Source organism: Sinocyclocheilus rhinocerous, unplaced genomic scaffold (assembly GCF_001515625.1).
Source record: "Sinocyclocheilus rhinocerous isolate Xijiao unplaced genomic scaffold, SAMN03320098_v1.1 scaffold852, whole genome shotgun sequence".
Lineage (NCBI taxonomy): Eukaryota > Metazoa > Chordata > Actinopteri > Cypriniformes > Cyprinidae > Sinocyclocheilus > Sinocyclocheilus rhinocerous.
Genome location: NW_015626422.1, coordinates 522,624 through 533,228, shown reverse-complemented (window position 1 = coordinate 533,228; position 10,605 = coordinate 522,624). Strand labels below are relative to the sequence as shown.

Here is a 10,605-nt window from a genome sequence, read left to right as displayed (position 1 = left end):
TTGAATGGGAAGCCAAGATGGAGTGGTGTTTGATTACAAATAAATAAATATGGTGTTTTTATATGTTTAGAAAACAATGTGCTCTTTCCTCTTGGTAAAAAGTGTATTTCTCACTGGCTGATAATATCTGTCTGTCCTGTGAACATTTGCTGTTTTTCTAACATGTTTAATTACACACTGCTGTAACAGCAACAGATCTGACTGTATTGCTGTTCATGTGATTCATGTGGTCTGACTTGAGAAGTTAAAATCGTTTTTTTTTACAGGATCTCAGATCGAATATAGAGTCACACTCCCCTCTAGTGGTCGAAATAAAAACAGTCAAGACTGTATTAAACTATATATATATACTGCATATATGTGACCCTGGAGCACAAAACCAGTCTTAAGTGTCAATTTTTCACAATTGAGATGTATACATCTTCTGAAAGCTGAATAAATAATCTTTCCATTGATGTATGGTTTGTTAGGATAGGACAATATTTGGCTGAGATACAACTATTTGAAAATCTGGAATCGTAGCTGTAATCATCCAGGTGTTCTGGGATTTTTGGTTTCACTGTGCAAATGGAACCTTAAACCTTGTGACAATCTTAATTTGTACATTTATATTTGTTTGTAAAAATGTTTACATATATGTGACCCTGGAGCACAAAACCAGTCTTAAGTGTCAATTTTTCACAATTGAGATGTATACATCTTCTGAAAGCTGAATAAATAATCTTTCCATTGATGTATGGTTTGTTAGGATAGGACAATATTTGGCTGAGATACAACTATTTGAAAATCTGGAATCTGAGGGTGCAAAAAAATCTAAATATTGAGAAAATCATCTTTAAAGTTGTTCAAATGAAGTTCTTAGCAATGCATATTACTAATCAAAAATTAAGTTTTGATATATTTACGGTAGGAAATGTACAAAATATCTTCATGGAACATGATCTTTACTTAATATCCTAATGATTTTTGGCATAAAAGAAAAATCTATCATTTTGACCCATACAATGTATTGTTGGCTATTGCTACAGATATACCCCAGCGACTTAACACTGCTTTTGTGCTGCAGGGTCATATATATATATATATATAAATAAAAATAAATAAATCAGCTTTTGTTTAAACCATGATTTATGTTGTGATCTGAAAGCGTTAGATTGCTTCTGAAACACTTTGGTTCACTGTTTCTTTATTCAGGATGATTTGTAATCTTTATATTGATAACTATAGCACTGAGAGTGATAAATTATTATAAACGGCTGTACAAAGTTATATGAGTTTTGTCTATACTGAGATGTTTGATCAATAAAACCAACTGTGTTTTTGTGGTTATGTTTTGTATGAGGTGCTAAATATTTCATGCATTTATCCAGAACTGCTTTACACAGAAATCTCTTCTGCTCAGCGAGGATGCATTTATCTGATCAAAAAATACAGTAAAAACTGTAAATCTGCTTTCTATTTGAATATTTTAAAATGCTTTCAGCGTCACCTGATCCTTCAGAAATCATGCTGATTGTCACTCAAGAAACATTTATTATTATTATTATTATTATAGCTGGCACACACAACACTGACAAAAAAAAGCAAACTTTGAAATATTCTCACAAAATCATGAAATATAGCAACGGAGGGTTTACATTTCTTCCGTTGCATGTGTAAATGTGGTATGTCAGAAACAAAGAAATTCAATATATTCTCAAAAAACGGTATTTTCTAAAACCAAGCTATAAATATTATGATTTTTCACCGAAAGCTAATTGAAAACATCCAAACATATCAGCGCAGTAAATACTGTGTTCAAGAGTTACAGGAAGAACAAACTGAAATCTCTTCTGTAAAAATGCCGTGTGGATTTATTCTATTTTTATCGAGTTTATTTAATCTTTGGGGCAGCAGGTTTTATCAGATCTCAACATCACCAAAGCTGTAGCACTGAAGCTTAAAAACTGTACATTACTGTTATTACACTTCATTTCAAATAATTTACTGTAAAAAGTACTTCACTGTCTTTTTTTTTTTTTTTTTTAGCAATTTAATGGATCCTTAAATGAAAGTAATTTCTTAAAAATCACAATGACCCATACATTTGAAAGGTACTGTAAATATAATAACAGTCCTCATTATAAACACATAATAATCAACTTTGTAATATTCAGTGAAGACGATTAGACTACGTTTTGTTTGAATAAGTAGGAGGTTGAGAAACACTGGTTTAGTACATCAAAATAAAAAATTAATGTGCTCAAATTATGATAAAATTCAGTGATAATGATAAAAGGTTTTTTAATTAACGTTAAAAAAAGTTTTTTTAATTTTTTTATAATTATTTAAAAAATTTTTTTTTTTTTTAAATATGTAAGCATTAAACCCGCTGACATTTTTTTTTATTTATACAAAACTGATAAATAGATAGAACTCTTTTAATATCATACCACACATTTATTGAAGTTATTTAAACAGACTCAGATCAAGTCGGACTTTTCTCTGTATTAAAGTTTGTCATATTGGACTGCTTTATTAAACCGCACTGCTGCCGCGTGTTCTGCGTGTAATGACTGCGCCTGGCCGCTGGGTGTCGCTGTCGCCGCAGGAATCAAGCTCTCAGGTGACGCATTAAAACCTGGCGGCGGGAAACACGAACACAAACACACGCGGTCGTGACGGAGCAGCGATTCATGAGTGAGTATCAACACGATCAGCAGCACAGATAGTGATAGTCAGGGTTAATGCCAAGGGGGACATTTCGTTCATGGTTTTTTTATTAAGAAACAGACTTGAAGCCGTCTTTGAAATGAAGAGAGTTTAATGATCAGTTGAATTATTTAATTGATTTCACTTTCAGATTCAGCGGATCATGAGGGATCTACCGGAGTCAGTTTAACTCTGCTTTCTTCTGTTATTTCTGGCGAACTGTCGGTCAGTCTTTTTTAAAGTCCTCGTGAGGATTTCTGTCATAATCAACGGTCTACGCTGCAGGTGGGCGTCGTGACGTCATCACGCGAGTTCACCGGCAAAGGTCACAACAACTAATAATAATATAAATAAATGACGGATAGTGTGCTTATTTGCGCATAATGACTACTTGCAGTCAGGGCTGGGTAGATTACATGCAATTTGTAGTCCGTTACAGATTATAGGATGAAAACTGTAGTTAGTAACGTAATCTAGGTTACTGGTTTTAGTTAATGACCTACCTAACTCCATCCGAACAGCCCAGTCCCTCACAGTCTTCAACTGAAAACTCACCTGTTCTGTGAGCATCTAACTGCCTCCAATAATAATAATAATAACTAGATAAAAAAGTTTGTCAAGAGAAAGCCTAGCCTGAAAATTTGGAGTAGTTGTAAAAGCTTGAAAAGTTTGAAACGCATGTAAAGTTTAAAATTTAGATAGATGGATGGGTGTTGATAAATGTTGCTAGCATGTTTCTACAGTATTAGCATGATGTTAACATGTTGCTAACATGCTTCTGACGTGATTAGCATTTTTGCTAGCATGTTTCTGGCATGATTAGCATGTTGCTACCACTATTAGCATGCTAACATATCGTTAATCATGTTTCTAGCATGATTAGCATGACGTTAACATGTTACTAGCATGTATCTAGAATAATTAGCATGTTGTTAGTATGTTTCTAGCATGGTTTGCATGTTGCTAGCATGTTTTTAGCATAGTTAGCATGTATCTAGCATGTAGTTAACATGTTGCTAGCATGATTAGCTACACTGCAGACGAGCTTTCGGTCGTGTCACAACTCCTACGGCGCAAGTGCGCTCAATGACATGCTTGTAGTGTAGATGATGATGTCACAGCATGCTCACTAGTGAGTGTGAGTAGGATAGTCTAGTTTGTCTTATGTGGACATCGTAGTGTACCTGCTTGCAGTGTAGACTACCTCGAAGCCGATGTATTGCTTAGTCATGAGAATTATTTCTGATTGCATAGGACAGAACTGTAGAAGAAAATTAATAACGGAAATACATCAGGGTACCACAAAATTATTATATCGTATAAACGTACCTAAAATCAGATCAGTTTATCTGATACGCGAACGTGTTAAGGCTATTGAGACTGGTTTTATAGCTTGAATGTAGGCATAAAAAGTCTGCCACAAGAAAAACTGTGCAGCTAATTGATTTCTGAGTGTGTAAATTAATTTTCAGTTCACACTCTTATGTTCCGTCTCAATTTATAGATGTTGGAAACTGCTGTCAATCCTATGGAAACGAATTTAATTAGTTTGTTTTTTGTGCATATTTTGTGTCTTAAACGACTGATGAAACAAGTTTAAATGTTAGTCAGAACTGCATGTCTATTAGGGCTGTCAATTTTTTTTTTTAAATTTCGAATATTTGTCGAATTTAAAATAAAAATGCACATTCGAATGCAAAAACGTTGCATTCGAATTTTAGGTGTGCGTTAAGGCTGCAGCCTGATCAGCGGCGCACAAGATGCGATGACGATGTGAGTGTCGTAGCATTATAATGTGTTTGTTAGCTTATCCAGTTGAAGCCACTAGATGGCGCTGCTACGTTGTTCATTACAAATATTGCGGGAAAAGAGAACATAAATGCGGAGAAGATCTTGTTTACGTCAAAACCGAAACCAAGCCGCTCACACAGAACACGTATTTCGCGCACTTTCTAGACGGACATCTATCAGCGTTGCACTCGCGTCTCGCACAAAAGAGCCGCATGTTTAGAAAGCCATGCAAAATTAATGCAAGTTCAACTTTGAAAAAACATATCTCGAGACTTATGGCGGGTTTTTTCCCCGTCCCACTGCAATTCATGTTTTTAAATGAGAAATGTACTCTGTGTGATTGGCTTTCGGTCCTTTGTATTAAACTATGCATACATACATGATGCTGTTTTGTTTATAGTTGTTTAAGCAACTTAATTACAATTCGTTTATAAACATAATTTTAAACATTATGCACTTTTTTTCCACGGATGGTCATGTTATCTTATGCTTTGAATAAATGTGCATTAGTAATATTTTGCTCGATGCGCCCTCTTGTGGCCTCAGGAGAGAAGACAAATGCTTTTCTTCACCCTAACTGAAATTATGCATTTTAAATTCCAATATAATTCGAATTTTGATCATATTTAAGTAGAAAATTCGAATTTAGTTTTTCAGCCATTTTGACAGCCCTAATGTTTTAGTTTTCCAGTGAAAATGTCTAAAATTCCTTAAAATAAGACACATTTATGATATGTGCAAACATCAGAGAATATATAAATGTTTTATATTAACTTTTTTTTTTAAGCTAATGCTTTTTTAAACTAGATGCCAACTCACATCTAAATGATTTTCTAACAGTTCGTTTATTTTTCTTAGTTTATTTAAACATACAGAAGACATTCAGAAACAGGCTCATTTTATAAATTATCTTTAACCCAGGGTTATTATAGTTATATATCTACAACTAAAGCCATAAAAAAAAAAAACGTTTTTGTTGCTTAAATAAAATAAATGCTTAAAATACAAAAAAAAAACTACTTCCCAAGGCAATATTTCTAATTTTTAATTTATCTTGATGTGCTAATATAACTAAAACTGAAATAAAAATATTTTAAAACAACAGAAATTAAAAAAAAAAAAAAAAGACAAACGTAACACAATTACTAAAACTTTAACATAAAAGCAGGAAATATAAAAAGAAAAATTAACAAGCAGAAGATATAAAAATTAAATCTAATTCAAAATATTAACAAAAATCTCAAAGATGCTGGTTTAACTGCTGTCAGTTTTCTAAAAATAACTTATAATTAAATTTCAATAATGCTTATTTTTATTTAATTTATCTTGATTTACTAAAATAAGTAAAACTGAAATAAAAATATTTTAAAACAACAGAAATGAATAAAAAAATGACAAACAACACAATTACTAAAACTTTGACATAAAAGCAGGGGGAAGAAATTAACATGAAAGCAGAAAATATAAAAATAAAATCTAATATTAACAAAAATCTCAATGATGCTAAAATAACACTGGTTTAACTGGGTGTCAGTTCTCTAAAAATAACTTATTTTCTTTCTATTTTCACTAAACAACTCATCTGAAACCAAATGTGTCAGCAAAACATTTTTTTTATTAATAAGATCAAATTACATGTGTATATGACAAACACTATACATGAAATTAACAATTTCACACTAGAGGGGCTGTATAAAAAATACAAGTTTATATCAAAGTGTTTACAAACTTGCACCGTTTTAATTGCTTTTCGTTTAATAGAAAATCGTATAGTATTAATATAATACTCCATTTCCTTCCTAAAAGAAAAAAACAAGGTTTTTTGCAGGAGAACTTACATTTGTGAATATGAAATTTTGACAGCAAAACATATTATTTTTGCAAAGCTAATGTTTGGGTTTAGCATGGAGTGCTCGCTGACGGCTGTGTTTTGTGCTGTAGCTGGTGTGTGTTGCGTGATGCAGCCGGAGCAGATGCTGGAGGCTCCAGGGTTCAGGCAGAGGCTGCTGGAGGCGTTGAGTCGAGGCAGACGACAGAAGTACTGCCTCCCTCTCACGCATGTCCCACCCGCATCCTTCTGCAGAGGAGAGGAGGACAGCGAGCTGCTCTCTTTCGTCACAGCCTCCTCCCTCGCTCTGCTCTCCTCCTTCTCATCATCCTCAGAGAGCGAGAGCACGTCGAGCGGCCGCTCGCGCAGACGCAGACCGTGGAGCCGTCATGGCGTGAGAGAGCCGCTCATCATGGGCAATCAGGACGGAAAGCTGAAGCGCTCGGAAGCGGGAGGCGCGGCGGATGAGAGCGCGGCTCACGACGGCACAAAGAAAGGGAAGAAATCACGAGGGGAGGGAGGGAAGAAGAAAAACAAATCCGACAGATCCTCTGTGTTCCCTCACATACGCAAGCGCAAGAACCAGAGCAAGGCTAAATTAAGCTTCACGAGCGGATCCAAAGAGGATGCATCGCTGGATGAACTGGACAGCGCTCCGTCACTGTGCAATAAGACGCCCGATCTCTCCGGAGATGAGCTCGGACATTCGGACGCCGAGCCCGAGCATCCGCGTCTGCAGGAGGAGGAGAAGAAGGTGGCGAGCTCCGGATCCGACACGGATATGTACAGCTTCCACTCGGCCGCGGAGCAGGAGGATTTGCTGGCTGACATCCAGCAGGCCATCCGTCTGAAGCAGGGCGTGATGCTCGAGATTCCCTGGGATTGTAAACAAACCCGAAACACTCCCACCCCCGACTCGGAGCCCTTCACCATGCTGGAAGCCATTCCTAAGCCAGAAAACGTGCTTGTTAGTGCACCGCGCCTCCCTGAGGAGGAGGAGGAGACGGCTGTGAACGGACACTTTGTTGCCCTTTGTGTTCCGGTCGCCATGGAAACGGTCACAAAAGAGCCTGAGGCCCCCCCTCCTCCTCCTCCTTCAGTGGTTGCTACAGCAACCAGCACCACCAGCTTCCCCGACCTCACTGCTTCATTTGAAAGCGCCGTGGAGGCCATCGAAGATGATGATCCTGACGTTCCCAGCACGGATACGTTGTCTGACGCCGACGGGCTCGGGTCCACGGGCTCACTGGAGTGTCTCACCATCATCGAGCCGCCCGAAGAGCCTGCCACGTTCATCCAGAGGCGCAAGAGCAGCGTGACGCTCCCGCAGGAGAGTCCTCTAGCCACGCGGCTGCTGAAGCCTGCGGTCAAGCCGTACCCGCCCATCAACACGTCCTACATCAAAACCACCACGCGGCAGCTGAGCTCGCCCTCCTGCTCGCCCGCGCCGTCCCCAGCCCACAGCCCGCTCTTCACACGCGCTCGGGCCAAGAGGAGACGCGTCACGCGCCAGCGCTCCTACAGCATCACCGGCCCCATCAGCCGCTCCGCAGACTGGACCGAGCAGCTCCGCACGCTCCCGCCGAAAGCGGCCGGGTCAGCTGACTCGCTGGAGTACGGCGGCTCGGAGGGGACACTCAGGACACAGCGGGCGTCTGCGACCCGGGCCTCCACCTGCAGCAGCTTCCAGGAGGTTTTCACGGGTGAGTTCTGCGCTCCTTCTAAACTACTGTGAATGTCATTATACATGCAACTTTTATGATGGAGCATTTGTACTTTTAAAAAGTTATTGATGTGTTGTTATGTGCAATGAAGTTGCATCTCTAAATTCTTCCTATTTCATGCATCATTGCTAAAAATAGTTTTTTTCCTATACAAAGTAACAAAAAGCAATGCATTTGTTACAGTCAGGCTTATTATAGTTAACTAAACTGAAACTGATACCATTAAAAAAAATACTTTCGTTACTTGAAATAAAATAAACAATAACTAAAATAATATAAATATATGTATATATTTATATTCTAAATTAAAATGAGGAACATTTGCCTTGGTGAATAACTGAAATAAGTTTATATAGGCTATATATAAACTTATTTCAGTTATTCACCAAGGCAACATTCCTCATTTTAGTTTAACTTGATGTACTGAAATAACAAACTAAAACAGAAGTAAAAATTGTATAGTCGTATATAAAATCACAAAAACACACAACATAATTGCTAAAACTTTAACTAAAATTAAAATAAAAACAAAATATAAAAATAAAAACTGATTCAAAATATCAATGATACTAAAGTAACACTGATTGCAGTATTTATTAATCTTTGTTAATGTTAGTTAATAAAAACAAAGCAACTGTTCATTGTAAGTTCACGATAACTCGGTTCCATTTAATATTTTACATTTAATACAAATCAATTTAATTGATTTTAATAATGTACATGTAAGTGCAAGTTAACATTAAGGTTAATAAATGATTTAGAAGTATTTTTTGTTGTTAGTTCATGTTAACTAGCTAATGTTAAGAAATGGAACCTTATTGTAAAGTGTTACCAAATTCTAGTTGATCGCACTAATCTGGATGACTAGTTCTGACCAGTCACTAGTATACAGTATACACTTTGCAAAATGTTCTGTTTGCTTGGAAATCTGGACGATATAAGCACACTTGCACTGGACACAGTATCCCACAATGCAATGTGCTCGATCTTCCATTTCCGGTGTGATGTAATCAAACAAAATCGGTCACAATGAATCCACAAATCCCAAAGTAACCATATTTATTTGTTATGCCACTGACTGAGTTAAACATACACTGTAATAAGATCATGTGACAACAATGTAGCACACAACTGTTTGAAATGCTCTTTTATAAAGCGGATAGTTCCGGTCCTTGATTCTGATTGGCTGAGCCACGTTCGAAGCTGTTGTAAATGACTCTACAAAGTAACATACACCTTTGTTTACGTTTGTCTGTTGCTCGGCAACCACTTTGTAGCAACCACAACTGTTTCTGAGGAACTACGTTGTTTGGTGGAAGAATACTGAGCACAGACTGAGTCTCTGTCCTGTAGAGAGGCGTTATGGGATGTCTGGAGATGTTGTCATGTGTCTGAGCAGTGAAGGGAAGCATGTTGAGTTTGATCGAGTCACACACTGACACCAAAAACAGCGCAGAGCAAAGCAGAAGCAGCGTGTGAGAGATGCAGATAAACCGGACCGTCGGTGAAAGAGAGGCTGCTCTGTCTGTTGTTTTGGCCGTGGAGTGAATATATTCTCTCTCTCAGTCTGTGTTGTGCTGGCAGAGCTCTTTGTGTTAGTGACTGATGAACAGCTCTGGATCTGAATGAATTCGTCTGAATCCTGAAGAACTCCACTAATAATATGAAACCGCTTGTTCAGCAGTAGCTGCATTTACATGCAATTAAATAATCTGTTAGCAGTGGTGTCGATGGCTTAATCGGACTGAAAAACCTTCATGTGATCACTGCAGTTGATCCGATTGAGCCTACTTCAATTTCATTTGAGTACCTGAAATAATCCAATCAACAAGAAAAAATGGAGAATGTAAACACTGCACTGTTTTCTTAATTGGACTGGATTAAAAAAATCCCTTTTTTGCACATGTGCGGTGCAGTGATGCATGTGTTTACATATGTTTTATGTCTTTCGCACGTGTGTTTATTTACATCTCATTTCTTATGAACTGGTCAGTGCAGGAGACTGAATATTTACTAAATATTTGCTAAAAAGCTCTTCTGACTTATACGTCAGCTTTATTTTTAGATATGCCATCTAGGCAAAAATGGCACTTATGTTATATTATATCTGCCAAAAATATATAAAAGCTAATTGTAATTTTTCTGACTTTTTTTCCCCCAGAATTGCGAGATATTGTGTTTATATCTCACAATTCGTATTTTAAAAAAGTATCAGCTGAATGTATTCTAGTCTTTTTGTCCAGTATTCACCTTAAATGTCTTGTATCGTTTTTGTTAATTGTATGACTTTTGTTATATGTGACCCTGCAGCACAAAAGCAGTGTTAAGTCGCTGGGGTATATTTGTAGCAATAGCCAACAATACATTGTATGGGTCAAAATTATTGATTTTTTTTTATGCCAAAGATCATTAGGATATTAAGTAAAGATCATGTTCCATGAAGATATTTTGTACATTTCCTACCGTAAATATATCAAAACTTAATTTTTGATTAGTAATATGCATTGCTAAGAACTTCATTTGAACAACTTTAAAGATGATTTTCTCAATATTTAGATTTTTTTTGCACCC

The 10,605-nt window shown here is 37.0% G+C and overlaps 1 protein-coding gene across 2 annotated transcripts in view; it reads left to right on the top strand.

Moving 5' to 3' along the window:
• The first annotated feature begins 2,642 nt into the window (after nt 1–2,642).
• fmn2b (formin 2b) overlaps nt 2,643–10,605 on the top strand; it is a 58,828-nt gene continuing 50,865 nt past the window's right edge. For both annotated transcript variants that reach the window (XM_016521482.1, XM_016521474.1), the window contains exons 1-3: nt 2,643–2,683; nt 3,825–3,834; nt 6,426–8,013. In XM_016521482.1, the coding sequence (XP_016376968.1) occupies nt 2,676–2,683; nt 3,825–3,834; nt 6,426–8,013 (1,606 nt within the window). In that variant the 5' untranslated portion in view covers nt 2,643–2,675. The remainder of the gene's footprint in view (nt 2,684–3,824; nt 3,835–6,425; nt 8,014–10,605) is intronic.